The sequence below is a fragment of the Bubalus kerabau genome, chromosome 4, assembly GCF_029407905.1.
Source record: "Bubalus kerabau isolate K-KA32 ecotype Philippines breed swamp buffalo chromosome 4, PCC_UOA_SB_1v2, whole genome shotgun sequence".
NCBI lineage: Eukaryota > Metazoa > Chordata > Mammalia > Artiodactyla > Bovidae > Bubalus > Bubalus kerabau.
The window spans coordinates 56,048,061-56,066,064 of record NC_073627.1 but is presented as its reverse complement, the minus strand read 5'-3'; the positions used below and the strand labels follow the sequence as shown (position 1 = coordinate 56,066,064).

Below are 18,004 nucleotides of genomic sequence, written 5' to 3'. Positions count from 1 at the left end.
AGCCGTGGACCTTCATCCTTTGAAGTCGACCTCTCTGTCCCTGGAGGATAAGTCCTTGCTTACGTGACCCCTGCGGGGGAGGAAGCAGAGCTGCAGACACTGGCCCCTTCAGGCTGCACAGAGCGCCCTTGTGCTGCGTTGTGAGCCAAGGCCACGGGCACAGGGCTGGGTTTCCCCAGGCTGAGGCCCAGCCCCGGGGCACGTGCTGACTGGGGCCGTTTGTGTAGAGACCTCGGGAAGACAAAAGCCTTTTCATGTCTCAGACCTGGGCATCCTCCTCAGGCTGCCCATCTCTTCCAGAAGGTGCCTGGCGGGAGCTGGACTTTGCGTGGGCTGCAGGCCTGTAGGGCGCGGGTGGCCGCTGAGAATGGCTGCAGGAAAGCCGTCCCTGCTGCAGTCCCGGCGCTGTCTCCAAAGTCAGTGCCAAGTCGTGCCCCCCCCCTCCGCCTGCCCGTCCCCCGAGAGAGGGTGGCACAGGGCCTGCTGCCCTGGTTGGGCCAGGACACCAGGTGGGCCTGGGTTCAAACCCAATCTCCCCACTCATGGTCCTGCAGCACCGGCGCCGTGTATGACGTCCTGGGCCTTAGCTGCCTGCTGTACAGCGTCTGTATGGCAGTACAGGGATCGTTGGGTCCACTGGCAGAACAGGAACATGGAAGGCAGTTGGATACAAGTACTTACATAGATAGTAAATGTCCTGAGGTTGCTAACTGCACTGTGCTCACATAAGAAAATATCTTTATGTTCAGGAGATGCAAAGTGTAATGTATGCAGCTTACTCTCAGATAGTTCAGGAAAAAACACATGGTTAGCGACAAAGAGTGTGCAAATGATAAAGCAGAAGGCATGAAGCGTTCACAACAGATGACTGGAAAAGGGTGTGAAAGTGAAAGTCGCTTGTTCGTGTCCAGCTCTTTGCGACCCCATAGACATATATACAGTCCATGGAATTCTCCAGGCCCGAATACTGGAGTGGGTAGAGCCGTTCCTTTCTCCAGAGAATCTTCCCAACCCAGGGATCAAACCCAGGTCTCCCACCTTGCAGGCGGATTCTTTACCAGCTGAGCCACTAGGGAAGCCCAAGAATACTAGAGTGGGTAGCCTATCCCTTCTGCGGATCTTCCCAACCCAGGAATCGAACCAGGGTCTCTTGCATTACAGGCGGATTCTTTACCAGCTGAGCTATCAGAAAAGGGTGTGCAGCGTCCTTTGCGCTGTCCTTTTGAAATTGTTTCAAAGTAGAGAGTTAGAAACAGTAGACCTCCTCGCTGAGTTGCTTTGGATCCGACGGGCAGAGGCAGAGGAGCAGCACAATGAGCAGCCCGTGCAGAGGGCTGGAGACCACGCATCAGGCTCGCAGCAGGCTCTGATTCACCCTCTGGACGGACGGCCACCTCAGCTGTCCTGTCTTTGAAGACGGGCTTCCCTCTGAGCCCGTCACCGCAGGGCTGCAGGGAAGCCACACCCTCTCCTGCAAGGCGAGTTGGCCAAGCACAGCAGCATGTTTGGAACTCTAAAGCAGACTCATGAAGCTCTGGGGGTCGGCACATCGCTGGCGTCTGGATCCCGGTGTGGGCTTACTTGCTGGCTTTGCCAGCCGTCAAAGTTGAAATGGGAGACCTCGTCTTCCTGGCGTGAGCAGTCGGTCACAGGTGGCCTCCAAGGCTTCCTGCGAGCGCAGACCCACCTGGAATCCCCTGCGCCACCTCCTGCTGCACCCCCAGGCGCCGTTGTCTAGTCGCCAGCTGAAGCAGCAGCAGAGCCAAGTGATGGTGAGAAGCTGCGGAGGTGGGGTCTGAGCTGTTGATTTGGGGAGACCCGAGACCCAAGCCTCAGAGGTGTTCCTTCCTCAGATGGGGCCCCCCTCCTCAGGCCTGCCCAAGAGCAAGCACTTCGGGTGGGTGGTGGGAGCATTTACCATCAACAAGGGGCTGTTACCCAGATGGATGGCGCTGAAGGAACTGGAGATCTGATCCCCAGGAGAACCACTCCCATTTTGCCTCTGTTTACCCGGAGAGCCAGACGGGCATCTCCAGGGCCGCCCTGGGAGGGGAACTTCTGTGCCCTGCCTTGGGGCCCATGGTGAAGGCAGCCCTCAGTGCCCACCGCCCCCAGCCAGCCAGTCGCCGTGGGTCCCACGGTCCTGTGTGCTCACTGCGTGTTGCCCTCCTACATCGGATCCAGGCTGGCCCAGTATAACCAGTAGCAGGTGATGGAAGTAGCCATGACACCCAAGGTGGGGTTGTGGGAAGCCGGGTGGCTTCTGCCCTGGTCCCTTGGGATGCTCATGGTTTTCAGACACTCTCTGTTGGGTCTCTGCCCCCATGCTGGGAGAAGCCTGCATGCCCTGGAGAAGCCATCAAGAACGGTGCCTGCCAAAGCAGTGTCCACTGCCTGCCGTGGGAGGGAGAAAGGCCTCTTGGCCCTCCCCCGAGGCAGGCTTCCTCTGGCTGCCGCCCCAGCCACCGTCTGACCACAACTACACGATTGACCACAAGCAATAGCCCCGCTGGGTCCACTTCGCACTCAGAAGCCCAGGAAGGAAGATAAATTAGCGCTTAGAGCCACCAAGTGTGGGGGGAGTTGGTCACATGGCAGTTGAAAACTGGGACAGTGTGCGGCCAGGTGACCACATGCATGGAGCTGCAGAGATGGGCAGGGTTCCCCCATTGGGCTTCTGACTTCAGTGCTCAAGCCACGTTCTTTGGTCTGCCCAGGACCCCGTGGGAAAATAGTGGGGATGGGTTGACTCAAATGTGCGCCAATTCAAGAAGCTACGGAGGCCGACAGGCCCAGAAGTGACAAGGTTGAGCGATGAGTGTTGGCCTGTGTTGGGAGAACAGCGCAGTCAGGACCTGCTCCTTTCACAGACTGACAGACAGTGGCTATGCGCTGCCTTATACATACGCCTTTTGTGTCTCTGCACCCCTTCCGCCTGGCACTCACTGGGCACGCTGCACCCCTCAGCACTGTGGCATTAAGTGGTTGCATCTCCTTGACCCTAAGGAGCATGCAAGTCAGTCCCTGCTCTCGGAGGAACCAGGAAGTAGAGGCCGACCCTGATCCTTGGCCTGAACACGCAATCTGGTGGGAGTCACGAGGCTTCTGCCAGTCTGGTGGGCGAAGGCCAGAGTTACATCCTCAGCAAGCCCCTGGCCCACTGCAAGGACATGATCCAAGCAGACAGATCTATGCCCCGTTCCCCTTCTGTGTGCTTCCTCCATCCCAGATCATCAGAGGAGGTGGGGTGGGGGCCAGGCCCCCTGGTCCTATGGGACCTTTTGAGAAGCTTTCAGTGCCGGCTGAGCCAGGCCAGGCCCCCTGGGGCGACGGCTGCCTGTCCTGTCACTCAGGTCCCCGGGAGCCCTCACCGTTGACACAGCGGGCGGCAGGGGGTTGACAGAACCCAGGCAGCCAGTGCTGCCTGAGACGGGAGCGGACGAGACAAAGCAGAGCTCAGCGGAGCTGCCAGCCCCGTTCAGCGAGAGGAAGAGTAGGTGGGTTTGTTGAACATACTCCCATTACAGTCAGTTAGCCTTTATGTCTCCTAAATGAAAATTGTATAAACCTGAAATTTCGTTGATCAGGTTGCCTGGAAACAGGCGGCAGATTTTCATATGGCAGCGCGGTAGACTGTCACCGATAGGACTATTAGGAAGCGAGCTGCTTAGCGTGTTATTCCAGAGCCCGGTGTTGGCGTCACGTAATGATCTGTCTGCCTCTGCACAGCACACCTATCTCCCCAGGCCTGGGCAGGCACTTCCAGATGCGGCTTCTCAGCCTGCTTCTGAGGCCCAGGGGTGAGACCTGGACTCCAGGAGCACAGCGTCAACCCTGGGCTTTGGAGAGGCATCTGAAAGACCTGATTCTCGTGAATTTATTTCCTGCAAATCACCCCACCCCGCTGGCAAGAGTAATGCTTAAAGCAAAAAAAAAAAAAAACAAACTGGGAGAATAAGGAATAATGGCAGCATGTACAAGGGAGGCACTTCCCTGGTGGTCCGGTGGTGAAGAATTCGCCCTCCAGTGCAGAGACGCGGGTTCAATTCTTGGTCTGGGAGCTAAGATTCCACACGAGACAGCTAAACCCACACACCACGATGAAAGATCCTGTGTGCCGCCACTGACACCCAATGCTGCCTGTAAATTAATTTCTTTTTTAAAGAACGCACAATAAAAATAAAGCACAAAGTCACTCGACGAATTTGGTGTGATTTTGGTTTTTTTTTAGTATTTTTCCCATGAGTGATATATACACTTGCTTTTGTCCCCACCTCTTGCAGTTCAGGTGACCCACCATCCTGGTTCACCCAGGACTGAGGGTTTTCCAGTACCAGTGTATATTCCTATCAGCCTGCTTCTCCGTCTCTGCATAGCTTTCAGTCAGCTTGGGTGAGCCAAACTCAGCCTGACTCTCCATTCTTGGAGTGTTTGTATTTCCTTTTTAAAAAAAAATTATAATTAATGCTTGTGGTGAATAGCCTCATCCCTGTGGGATAAATCCCTGTACGTAGGATTACTGGTCACAGGATGTGTACATCTGTGGCCTTTACGACTCATCAGGTTGCCCTCCAGAAAAATACCTGCCCGTTTCCACCCCTGTTCCCCATACTCTCAGGGACTCTGACATCAAATGACCCTTTCATCGCAGTCAGTCTGGTTGGCAAAAGATGATGTCTCCTTCGGGAATGTATGCTTCTTTATTGGACTTTTGTGAGTTGCCTGTCTGTGTCCTTTACCCATCTCTCTTTGGGGATGCTCATTCCTCTTAATCTAGAAAAACTCTTTGTATTAAACATACCAGTCATGAATGTTGACTCATTTTGTCCATCTTTTAAAAACGTGTGGTTATCACCCTTTGAAGAGCAACAGTAATACTGATTATCCAGCATCTTTGAAGAAAGAGGAGTTAATATTTTAGGTGATTAAAGCTTCCCCTAGCCTTAAGCAAAAAACTTTTTTAATTGAAGTGTTTGGAATGAGAATATCTCTAAAAGGGATAACCTGTGTAGGTCCTTTTGAAAACAAAGTACATCACACACAGTTTTAACTTTTCCTTCATCTCTCAGTTGTGCCGTGAGCAATAGTAATTGTCTGTATGGTAGTCACCCCTCAACATTGTTGAGCAATATGGAGTTTCGGCTCCTATGCCATATGGCCCCAGACTGCCTTTTAGCAAAAGGTCCCTGAGCCTTGTCTTTTCTGCATCACCATCAGGCTGCCGTGCTGTTCGTTTCTGCAGCTTTAAGCACCCCTGTCCTGTCCTACAACATTCTGCCTTCATCAGCAATGGGACTGACTACCTTCTAGCGGTGCTTGCTAAGTCTGCCTGTAAAGTAAAAGCACATAAGCGCTGAGCAGGGGCCTGAAGAACACTAGTGAAATAAGGGTGTAGGAGCTTCAGCGGGCAACAGCTTCACTTCCTTCCTGGGGTTGGCATTACTTAGCAACCATTAAGGTTGCTAATGCTAAGTAAACGACTTCTGGATGTGAGCAGAATAGGATTAAGAAGTTTTGGAGGCAGAGGGGGAAACAGGAAAGATTAGCAACCACTTGAAGACATAGCTGCAAAGTAAATCCGTGTTTAATCTTATTACTTCCGTGGGAGTGTGCTGGGGCAGGTTTTATGGAGATGGTGGCATCACTGACCTAGAAATTTTTAAAAATCCAACTTCCTGGCCCTCACCTACTGGGACATGGCTTATAAGTGGGTTTCATAGCCTTTGGATGCTTGGTTTTCTCATCTATGATACGAAGCTAAGACTACTTCAGTCCAGTCACTCAGTCATGTCTGACTCTTTGCGAACCCCTGGACCACAGCACTCCAGGATTCCTTGTCCATCACCAACTCTCAGAGCTTACTCAAACTCATGTCCATTGAGTCGGTGATACCATCCAACCATCTCATCCTCTGTTGTCCGCTTCTCCTCCCACCTTCAATCTTTCATCAGGGTCTTTTCCAGTGAGTCAGTTCTTCACATCAGGTGGCCAAAGTATTGGAGTTTCAGCTTCAGCATCAGTCCTTCCAATGAATATTCAGGACTGATTTCCTTTAGGATGGACTAGGTGGATCTCCTCGCAGTCCCAGGGACTCTCAAGAGTCTTCTCCAACACCACAGTTCAAAAGCATCAATTCTTCGGCACTCAGCTTTCTTTATAGTCCAACTCTCACATCCATACATGACTACTGGGAATACCAAAGCCTTGACTAGACGGACCTTTGTTGGCAAAGTAATGTCTCTGCTTCTTAATATGCTGTCTAGGTTGGTCTTAATTAACCAGTCTATTTAATGAGAGACAGGATCAGATGGCCTGATATGAAGAGTCACTGACCTGATAGAGCCTGAGAGAAATGTGTAAACGTGTAAAGGGCTGCACAATCTTGATGGATTATTACTGTTACTGTTGTTACTATTCACAGATGCATCCAGCAGCCATTGCCAGTCTCCTTACCTCTCCTGCCTTCTGCACAGGTTTCAATCTGAGCTCCAATCCACTCCTGTACCTCTTCAGCTGACGTCCTGGCCGCCTCTCCAAACCCAATCTCATCCTTGTAGGTTTTTCTAAAGCAGGATTTGTTCAAGTGGTGTGTTTTCTTCAATATTTGTTTTGCAGGTCATTTACTCGGCATGGCTATTTTTACAGTGAGTAAGGAGCGAGGCTAAAAATAACTTAGCTGGTAACCAGATCAGTTCTGCATTTGACATTTACATGGAATTCATTTGCATCTCATTTGTTCGCCTTTCTGTTTAACAGGTAGAATGTAAGAAAGCTCAGCCGAAGGAAGTCATGTTCCCACCTGGGACGAGAGGCCGGGCCCGGGGACTGCCTTACACCATGGACGCATTCATGCTCGGCATGGGGATGCTGGGTGAGTCTGGGCCAGGGCCTGGGAACCGGGTCACCCCCAGCTGGACAAGCTGCTTCATCTGTCCAAGCATCAGCTTCCCCATCTATCTTCCCTCTTTCAAGACAGTTGCAACCACCAAATTAGCAGAAATATATAGATGCCTGACTCATCGGAGATACTTGATATTATTCTTTCCCCTTTCCATTCCCTTTTTCAAAAGGAGGAAAAGTTACTCTCTTTGCCTCAGGCTTCTCTAATGACATGGAGCTCTTAAACACCTAAGGACTCCTGCCTGACTTAAACTTATGTGGGCTGAGGCTGCATTGTCTTTAACTTGGAAGAGGAGGGGATATGGCAGGGTGGGAGATAATCCTGTCTGTTTAAATGATTAACATTTTTCTCTTGGGATATCAAAATTTGCATTTAAATGGATGTCTTAAATAACCTGTTTTATTCTTTATTTGCAAAAAAAAAAAAAAAAGATGAAAGACAAGTGTGTTTGTTCTGACGAAAAATGATCTCTCCTGGCCTTTAGAGAAATTGAGTTGCACATTATGCCCCTTACTTAAAGGTATTGCTGTCCGTCCTCTGTAGATAATTGAAAATCTTGCCACTTAAATGGCATGAAAGATGGAGAAAGCAGTGGAGAAGCGTAATGGTGTGGTTCGCAACAATAATTAGAAATTTCAAGGCGAGAGAACGGTATTTTAGTGCAAGTTATTGTGTGTTGGGAAAATACTAATTAAATGGGATAAATGGTAGTTAATGGTGAAATTCCATTCAGGCACACAGCCTGTCTAGTTTTAATGGGTTTCATTTGGTTTGGCTAAGAGTCTCTCTTTTATATTGTTTGATAAGCTCTTTGTGTATTTTCAGATTTGCTGGTGTTTGAATCACTCCTCGCTCAGTTTTAAATTTATAAAACTTTTCTTGGCTTTATAAATTCTTAAAAATAATTGTATCTATTTGTCTGTGGAAATAACAGAAGCACGTAAAGTTATTTTGTGGAACTTTAAAAAGAGGAATGAGAATTCTCAAAATGGCTGAGATGCTAATTCTTAAATTAACTTTTCACTTCAACAGAGTTTCAGGGAAAGTTTCTATTGTAATTCTTTAAAAGTTGGCCAAATGGTTCTAACACTTATGTGGAAGTTGAAACACATGACAATAAATAAGAAAAAAATTTTTTAAAGAGAAATGAGAAAAAAGAGTTTGATCATATATCAGAACATAGTATAAAACTACAATAATTAAAATAGTGTGGCATATAGGAAAGTGCCTGTTGGTAGAGAAAGTTAAAAAGCCTAAACTAAATGTATTTCTATGTACAAGTTTAATTATTATAAAGAAATTAAATTTTTTAAAAATTGGTGATAATTATTTCCTGGCTGACTACAAGACATCATGTAGCTCTTGCTGTAAAAGATAATTTTTATATGGCCTTTACCTTATGTTGTATACCAAAAGAAACCCCAAATGGATTAATTGCTTTGAATTTTAAAATCAAATCTTAAAAAAGAGTTGAGCCCATTACCACCTGCTGGCTTTCAGATTCTTGAAGTTTTAATTGTTGACTATAAAGGCTCTAGGGCATCAAATGGGGAGAGTTTTGGGGTCCAGATCTTCAGGAAGTGCCCCCACCTTTCTGCCTCTCCCTGAGTACCCTTTATATGCTGGAAGAGTAAGCTGGTTTTCTTCCTAGGGAGGCAGAGGTGTGGAAAGAAGTAAACTCATTCACATCAGCTGACGAAGAGCTAAGTGCAGCTCAGTTGTGCCCTCCCCAGATGCCAAGCAAGGTCTCAGGGTTCCAGAGACCAGAGGTTTCCTAACGGGCGCCCAGGCAGGGGCCTCGCTGGCTGCAGGAGGCATTCAACAGCAAGCAGTCCTGGAGGCCCCCTGCCTGCGTGGCCCAGGGCCCGCCCGGGGCAGCAGAACTTAACAAGGCAGCCGTGGGCCCTGCCCTCACGGAGCAGAGAGAGGTGACATTTATCAGTGTACCACACAGGTGTGGGATTACTCGTGAGAGTCGTGAGGTGCTTCACAGGCACGTGATGACAAACGAAACCAGTCACAGGAATCCAGGAACACCTCCCGCGCAGAGGTGACCTCTCAGCCAGGATGCGAGGCATGAGCAAGCCAAGGGCAATGCAGACCGAGTAGCTGGAATGTGAGGGTCCTAGCGTGGAACCCCAAGGGCCAGCAAGTCTGCTGGTGGGGCAGGTCCAGGCAGTGTGTGTGGGGAGAGGTGACGGGCCCAGTGGCCTTGGCCGCAGCTGGTGGGGGACAGACCCGAGTGGGCCGCGCTTCTCCGGACACAGTCCGATTAGCTCCTGCTTGCTGAGGGGTGGGAATGTGATAGATGCCAAGTGTTTGCTCATCTGCCCCAACTGTGTTCTCTCATGTTCCAAATTGTGACTTCTCTGAGCTGCAGTGAAGAGGTAGTGATGGTTAGTTTCAGATGTCCTGTGGTTGAGTCTGTTGGTTCTTGAGGCATCCCACCCCCAGCTCACCCCATCACCCCCACCCTTGCTGCTTAAGGGCTGGCCTTCTGCCCACATGGCTCTGGTCGAGGCTCCCACCAGGGAATGCCCCATGCCCCGGCCAGGCCCCCTTGGATCTCAGAGGCTTGCCTCCTCCACCAAGCAGGCAGAGAGCTCTCTGAGCTGAACTGCTGGTGTGGGTCCAGCATCTACCACGAGAGGCTGTGTGGACCCTGGGGAAGGGCTCAGGACTCTGAAATCCGGGGATGTAGGCTTTTCTTCTGGTCAGTGTATGACGTGGGGAGGGACAGCCCCGCCACCCTGCAGTTACCCCTCCATCAGGAGGTGGGAGCCCACACTTCAGTGGGTGTTGAGGATAAATGAAACCATACCATGCCCAGCCAGTGCTGCATTTCATCAAATTCAAGTATATACATCGTGTACTATTTAGAAAGAAAGAATTTATGCTTAACCAAACCTCATTGAGAGATGATGACCACTTTTGGGATGTTAAGATGTTTGAAACAAAAGAAGTGTGTCTTCCAATCAACAAAACACAGTAATATATACTCAACCTGGGAGCAGTTATTAGTAACATACTGGGGAGCCCTGATCAAATTACCATCCGTGTAGGTGCCTGACACCCTTCCACTTGGGACCCCTTCCTGCCAGTGACCAAGAGCATTGCTCGACCTGCCTCTGTGTGTGACTTGTGCCCTGTCTCCTGCACCCTCATCCTCGGATCAGACCCCCAGTCAGAGGAGTTGGATTGTCTTTGAATTTCTGCCTCCCAAGGAGATCCATGCACTGAACTCCAAGCCTCCTCGCCCCCGGCTCTCCTGAATCCCCCAGCTACTATGTTGAGGCCGTCCGGATGCCTGCTGAGATGGGGCATCCTGAGAGGTCCCCACGTGTGCCCCCAGTCAGGAACCAGCTCAGCAGAGGTGGGAATCAGACCAGCACCCAGGAAACAAGCCCACAGTCTACAGTCTGGTTGACCTGTTGCCCCCCACCCCCAGCTGGGCTGGGGTCTCCACCAGGCCTTCTCTGATGTGCTCGCCAGGATCTTCCCAGGACTGCACTCCATTTCACCTGCAGGTCCAGCTGGGCACCCCGAGCCCCTGGACTCTTGGGCGAGGAAGATGCCATCTGCTGCACTGTGACTGAAGCCCTTGCTTTTTCCCTCTAAAAGGATGGCATCACCAGAGTCTAATCCTTTGGCAGGATGGCCTGACCTGACTCCGTCAGTCACCTGGGTCCCCAACTTCACGGTGCATTGGTCTCCATATCAGTCTTACAATCACCTTCATCGCCACCTCCACCAATTTGGTTAATGAGCTTGGCTCACATAGAAACACTTCCGTTTAAGTTCGTTAAGGAGATGAAGTTCCTGTGATTAAAATTTTTATTGTTGAAAGGATAGAAAATTATGTAACACTGGTAGGGATTTTTAGAATTGAGACTATAAACCGCTAAAGCTTTTAAATCCATTCACTCAACAAGTATCTGTTGAGTACCTGCTAAGTGTCAGGCGTTGTTCTAGAGTCTGAGGTGGCAGCAGAGAAAGAAGTCTCTGGTATCAGGAGATGACATTCTAGTGAGACAGCAGACACCCTCATCTATAAATGACTTGGAAACCATAGAACTAATTTTTAAATGCCCTTTAAGATTTTCTCCATACTTTGGGAGGTCTCATCAGAGGGAGGCTGATGAGGATATCGTTGCGCAGTTACTCTTTCTTGATCTCTCTTGATGTGCCGGCCAGCCTTCTTGGGAAGAAACCTACAGTTGCTTTGGTTTTTGGTTTTCATAGCCTTTGACAGAATCATTGGAATAATCAGCCCAATGGGAACTCCTTGAAGAAAGTGTAGCAGAGAAGGAGTCATCGTTCCCTGCCTTTGAGACGGCCAAAACCAAAATCAAGCCACACCCCTAGGAAAGGTATTTTTGCAGCCCTCAGACTTTGTTCTCTGCCTTGCCCACCCAGTGCATTAGGATCTCTGGTTTTTCTTAAATGAAGGTAGACTCAGTAAAAGCAAACATGATTATTGTTGCTATATCTGATTCCACTTGGCCTTCTCTGCCTTCAGACACATAATCCTATCTCTTCTATCTTGACCTCGCTGGGCACACACTACGTAACCTGTTTGATACTAGTAGTAGAGAAATACCTCATTGCTGAGGCTTTGTAAAAAAGCTTCGCCTCACGGGCCCAGAAGTGGAGAGACACTGTTGACTGGCTCCAGAAAGCCAGGGGCATTCTCACCAACGCTGTGAAATCCTGACCCAGTGCCCCCCGACATTAAGCCCCTCAGAAATGAAAGCCAAAATAATTTTTTTTTTTGTCTGGAAGGGGCAAGGAGCTGTAATCTGCTGGCATTCACTAATCAAAAGGAGATTGGCTGGAACATACAGCCGCATGCCTAGACTCATTTGTAATTTCAACTGGGATTTGTCTTTCCCCAAATATCTGTTGAGGTCATACCCAAAAGGAGGTCTCCATTTGTTCAGCTGTTTTCTGGTAAACAGAGGAAACTCAAAGTTCAGCTCATCGTTTTCCTTCTAGAGTAGCACAGTGCACAGAACTTTCCGCGATGGTGGAAAAACTCTGTATCTGCACCACCCGAGATGGTAGCTACATGTGCTTATTGTATATTTAAGGTGGGGCTGAAGAACTTGACTTTTTTTTGACATCGACATTGACATTGAAGTCGCTCAGTCATGTCTGACTCTTTGCAACCCCATGGACTGTAGCCTACCAGGCTCCTCTGTCCATGGAATTTTCCAGACAAGAATACTGGAGTGGGTTGCCATTTCCTTCTCCAGGAGATCTTCCTGACCCAGGGATCGAACCCTGGTCTCCCGCATTGTAGGCAGACGCTTTACCGTCTGAGCCACCAGGAAGACATCTGACTTGTTTTTAATATAGTTTAGATTAGATTAAATTTTAATGGGCTAGCACAAGTCTGGAGGAGCCTCTGCAACTCCAGGTGATTACGTTGGCCCAGGTCCTTGTAGACGGTGGCCTGGGAGGAGCTCTTGGCACTTGGTATCGCATCTGTATGCAGACCTCATGGAGCCGCCCTGGTGCCCTAGGCAACAGTGTGCACACCGCCAGCAGACTGTCCCTCACTGGCAGCTCCCCGGATAAACAGCCCTTGTCTCTTGTCTCTTTCAAGTCGGGCACCTCGGTGGAGCAGTTTTCCGTGACTCAGAGTTAGCTGAGTCACAGAGCCGGGAAGAGAATTCGTCATGTGCCCATCTAAAATACAGACATCTCTTAAGGTTGGAGCAAATATCTAGAGCCACAATTCTGAGAATTTTCCCAGCATCGCCCAAATGATCGGACTGGCAAATTCAAAATCTCTTGTTGATTTCTGATTCCCCCACCCACACACACAATGGAAAGCCTGTCTGCACGAAAGGTGGTCATCCAGGCAGAAGGTTTGGTTTTTTTCTTTAGTGACAAGAGATAATTACTGTGGGATTGATCAGGCATCCAGAGTACTGGAGCAAATAAATTGTGCGGTGGCCAGTGCGGGAGGGGCCTGGCTCCTAATGAAAGTGGTGGCTGGGTCATCTCACCGTAATGTGGCTTGATGGAGCGTCTGCATGGGGCTGCTGTAATGTGCTATTGATATGCAGCCAGCCAATTTCCCCCGTGTGGCCGGGGCTGTGAGCCGCTGGAGCAGAGCTGGGCTGCACAGAAGTAAATGAAGAGGAAAATTGAAGTAATGTTGTATTATAAATTTATGATTTCATCTGCTTGACCCAGAGGATGTTTGGCGATGGGGGGTGGAGATAAGATCCCCCACTCAGGCAGATGCCAAATTCTCATCTTTGTTGTATAGGAGACAATTTTGACATGTCCGGGAAGATTGGGGTGAGGCCCCAGATTGGGGTGAACTTGACCATTTTTCGTCCTTCCTGTGCCAGGGAGAAAGCAGACACAATGGCATTGTACTGGAGACCCGAATCAGGGAGGGACTGGGCGTTCACCACCCTCCACCCCACCTACCCTGAGGGAGTCTCAGCAGTGACACATAGGCTTGTAATTTGCCATCATGTTAACACTGAAATATGTAAGACCCCAGTGCTGAAGTTAGAGGCAGAGGAGCCATTTTTCACTAGGAAAACCCCTCAGCAGTGGTGATTTGGCTGTTTGCATATAATCCACTTATCAATATTGTTGAAATAATGGTAAGAAATCTAGTGCTGAAAGATCTGATTTGATAGCAGGTGATTAATTTGGAGGAGACTTGGGCAGACCACGCATGAAATAGATACCAAGGAAGGAGCCAGTGTGTGTGTGTCCACTTGAGGCACCCGAGTCCCCATCTCTGTCGCCCTTTCCCCGTCGGGTGCCAGAGCTCAGCAGACTCACTGGGGTCTGCTCCTCTGTAGTCAGAGCAAAGCTGCCAGGTCACCCTGGCTGGTCTGGGAAGCTGGCTGCCAACCAGGAACCAGGTGCTGGGAGAATAACCTCATGGGGAAAGAGCAAGCAGCAAGACCCTTTTGGGGTGTAAACAGGTTTTGGTTGATTGGCCAGTGAGTTGCGATGGCAGATTTAGAAAGGCTCTGGCCAAAGCAAAGGAAAGGAGCCACCACTGGTTTCTGTTGAGACTTGGGGTCTCTGGTGAGAATTAGCGCTGCAGGGGACCTGCAAAGGTCCCTACAGATGGCACGACTCAGTCACCCTGAGGAAAGGGGGTCACCCCCCATGGCATGGCCCTGGGCCAGAGGCAGGGCTGGAGAACCCACCTCCTGATGTGCAGTCCAGTAAGCTTCTGTCCCAGCTCTTGACAGATCCTCTGGTCAAGGCAGAAGCTGTGACTCCAATAAGCAGAGAAGTGAGGAAGGGTGAGGCCCACTTCTGAACCTCTGAGGGGCTTCCCCGGTGGCTCGGCTGTAAAGAATCCACCTGTAATGCAGGAGATGCAAGTCCGATCCCTGGGTCAAGAAGATCCCCTGGAGGAGGGCATGGCAACCCACTTGGGTATTCTTGTCTGGAGAATCCCATGGACAGAGGAGCCTGGCAGGCTATAGTCCACTGGGTTGCAAAGAGTTGGAGACAACTGAAGCGACTTAGCACGCACACATGAGGCATAAAAACATTCAGAGCAGGCAGCAGGAAGATCTGCCAACTCTAACTCATGTTGAGGCTCCCAAGCTGGAATTTCATGAATGGTCCTGGTCTTCAACCATCACCTACAGGGTCAGAAAATGCTTGTAACTTGTGAGAAGCCACCTTAAAGGCAGATGATGTCCCCCCAGATCCTGTCTAGGGTATTTACGTTGCTGTCTGGAGCCACGGGGATACATATGGAAACCTGTCACTATCATCATTACGGCTGGAGGGAGTGGAGACTGTCCTAAACTCACCCATCGAGCAGTTTTCTACGAGCGTTTTGGTGACAAAGCAACAGAAATAACTGACTGCTGTCAGCAGTAAAGGAGATTATTGGAAGGGGCTTGGGCAATGCACAGAACTGCCAGGAAGGCTGGGGAACAGGAAGAAACTGGGGAGCTAGGCGGTCAGCCACAGTCCAACCAAGGGACAGCTGAAGAATGATGTGGTCAGGGGGCAGCTGTTGGTATCAGTGGACCCTGGGCTCTGTGTGCTGCTGACTCCAGAACAGATTCTGAACTACCCTCCTTCTCTGCCCTCCTGGCCCCTTGGGCAGACTTCCACTGGCCCAGCCCAGGTTCACAGTCTGTTCCAGTGGCCAGGCTCAGCAGGAGCAGGAGGGAGGCCTTTCGAGACTCAAACACAGAGAAGAGGTTTCAAGTGCCAAGCAGCCAAAAACAACCACAGACGTCTGGCTCAGAGGCCAGAACTCAAGTCGGGCAGGTGGTGGTGGTGGTGGTGGTCGTAGACTAGGTAGGAGGGTGACCAGGGTGGTATTTTAAGAGCGTGAAGGGACTGAAATTCTACATGAGCAGAGGGAGACGGAGGGGCCTGGCTGGCTGGAATGGGGTAGCCATGGGTGTCTGACGTTCAGGGTTACCCCCAGCCTTCTTTGTATCCTGAATCGAGAGGCTAGGACGTAGAGAGACGCACAGTGAAGGGTAGGGAGCGGAAGTGGCCATTTCCCAGGGGGCTGGTAACAGACCGAAGACCACATGAGCCCCAGAACTTGCCAGTGGTTACCACTGCACCCCACGCACAGCCCAGCAGCAGTTTCCACAGGCACCCCTCAGTTAGCCACCCCCCCCCGGGGTCCCCACTGAGATGGCGCCTGTAAGGACCATGCTTGCTGGTAAATGCCGGCTTGGCTTTGCATTGATGCTCGTGGTGCACGTTTACAGCCGAGAGCTCCCCATTCTCCCAGGGCCTTGGGAAGACACGGTGGCGTCTCCCTGCCTGACACGGCCTGGTCCCCGCGTCTCCCGGGCCGTATCTCACTGGGCCCACTGTTTTTCCAGAAGCACGGGGTCAACCCTGAGTTTGCCCCCAGACCGTAAACCACACCCCAGTCAGTTATGCTCTGTCCATGGTGCTGGCGCTGCTGCCTCAAAAGGAGGCATTACAAGAACTTTAATCTCCTACTGTCAATAGCTTTAAGGTAAAGTATATTCAGGGTAAGCTCTGCAAATGTCAGCACCAGTAGCGGGCCCAGGGTCTGGGGTTAACGCATGGCATTTACTCTGCAGGTTCAAGAAAGTGTGTGGGCTTTAAGGGTCGCGGGGCAGGTACGCGCGCTAGCAGCTCGCTCCCGGAGACAGGCAGTGGCGGAGCGGACTCCGGGGAGCTAGGGAGCGTGGTGGGGCGGGGCGGGAGAAAGTGGTCGTCGGGTGGACGTCGGCGTTTACACGTGGCGGAGCGGAAGAGTTGGGCTTTTCTTGCTCGCCTTTGAAAACCACGCCTGCTTGTGAGTCTTGTGAGTTGAGAGGTCCGTCCAAAGCCAAGCTCGCCGACCTGAGCAGCGTGGGCGACGTGGGAAGCAAGCTCGACTCGCGCCCTGCACCCGGGACCGCCCCCCCACCCCACCCCCGAGTGCCCATGGCTACGCGGGTGCTGACCATGAGCGCCCGCCTGGGACCCGTGCCCCAGCCGCCAGCCCCTCAGGACGAGCCGGTGTTGGCGCAGCTCAAGCCCTTGCTGGGCGCCGCGAACCCGGCCCGCGACGCGGCCGTCTTCCCCTGCTAGGAGCTGAAGCAGCCGAACCACCACCCGCAGGCGCAGTCCGCTCCGCTGCCCGCCGCGGGACCACGGCTGCCCGCCGAGGAGCTGGTCCAGACAAGATGTGAAATGGAGAAGTACCTGACACCTAGCTTCCTCCAGTTTCTATAATTCCAGAACATAAAAAGTATAGACGAGACAGTGCCTCAGTCGTAGACCAGTTCTTCACTGACAGTAAAGGGTTGCCTTACAGTATCAACATGAACATCTTCCTCCCTGACATCACTCACCTGAGATCTGGCCTCTACAAATCCCAGAGACCGTGTGTAACACACATCAAGACAGAACCTGTTACCATTTTCAGCCACCAGAGTGAGACGACAGCCCCTCCTGTGGCCCCAACCCAGGCCCTCCCCGAGTTCACCAGCATATTCAGCTCCCACCAGACCGCAGCGCCAGAGGTGATCAATATTTTCATCAAGCAAGAACTTCCTACACCAGACCTTCATCTTTCTGTCCCTCCCCAGCAGGGCCATCTGTACCAGCTCCTGAATACACCGGATCTAGATATGCCCACTTCTACCAAGCAGACAGCAGTAATGGACACTCTTAACGTTTCAATGTCGGCCGCCATGGCAGGCCTTAATGCTCACACCTCCGCCATCCCTCCAACCGCCATGAAGCAATTCCAGAGCATGCCCCCTTGCACATACACCATGCCAAGTCAGTTTCTTCTCCAGCAGGCCACTTACTTCCCCCCGTCACCACCAAGCTCAGAGCCTGGAAGTCCAGATAGACAAGCAGAGGTGCTTCAGAATTTAACCCTACCTCCATCCTATGCTGCTACCATTGCTTCTAAACTGGCAATTCATAATCCAAATTTACCTGCCACCCTGCCAGTTACTTTGCAAAACGTCCAGCCTGTCAGATACAATAGAAGGAGTAACCCCGATTTGGAGAAATGGATCATCCACTTCTGCGATTACCCGGGCTATACAAAAGTTTGTACAGTCTTCTCATTTAAAAGCTCACCTGAGGACTCATACTGAATGTATACTGTTTTAGACGGAGAAGGCAATGGCAACCCACTCCAGTACTCTTGCCTGGAAAATCCCATTGACGGAGAAGCCTGGTAGACTGCAATCCATGGGGACACGAAGAGTCGGACACGACTGAGCGACTTCACTTTCACTTTTCACTTTCATGCATTGGAGAAGGCAATGGCAACCCACTCCAGTGTTCTTGCCTAGAGAATCCCAGGGACGGGAGCCTGGTAGGCTGCCGTCTATGGGGTCGCACAGAGTCGGACACGACTGAAGCAACTTAGCAGCAGTAGCAGCTGCCCAAATAGGGTCTAGTCCCCAGCAGGTTGACGGCAGTGCCCCAGCCGTGGCCGAGGGGTGACCCAGGCCCTGGGTAAAGACCCCCCACTGGAGACAGTCACTTTGTGGAGAAAAATAACTCACGCTGTTTCTCACTCCCACCCCCCTCGGGCTCCTCCCACCTGAGGTGGCTGCACTCACTGACATGGTCTTTCTCTCTGTGTTCAAG

The 18,004-nt window shown here is 51.0% G+C and overlaps 1 protein-coding gene and 1 pseudogene across 6 annotated transcripts in view; both read left to right on the top strand.

Annotated features, from left to right (window-relative positions):
* MSI2 (musashi RNA binding protein 2) overlaps window positions 1–18,004 on the top strand; it is a 402,629-nt gene that overhangs the window by 336,745 nt on the left and 47,880 nt on the right. For all 6 annotated transcript variants that reach the window (XM_055577553.1, XM_055577552.1, XM_055577551.1 and 3 more), the window contains one exon: window positions 6,757–6,871. In XM_055577553.1, the coding sequence (XP_055433528.1) occupies window positions 6,757–6,871 (115 nt within the window). The remainder of the gene's footprint in view (window positions 1–6,756; window positions 6,872–18,004) is intronic.
* LOC129649754 (Krueppel-like factor 5) lies at window positions 6,880–17,974 on the top strand (annotated as a pseudogene).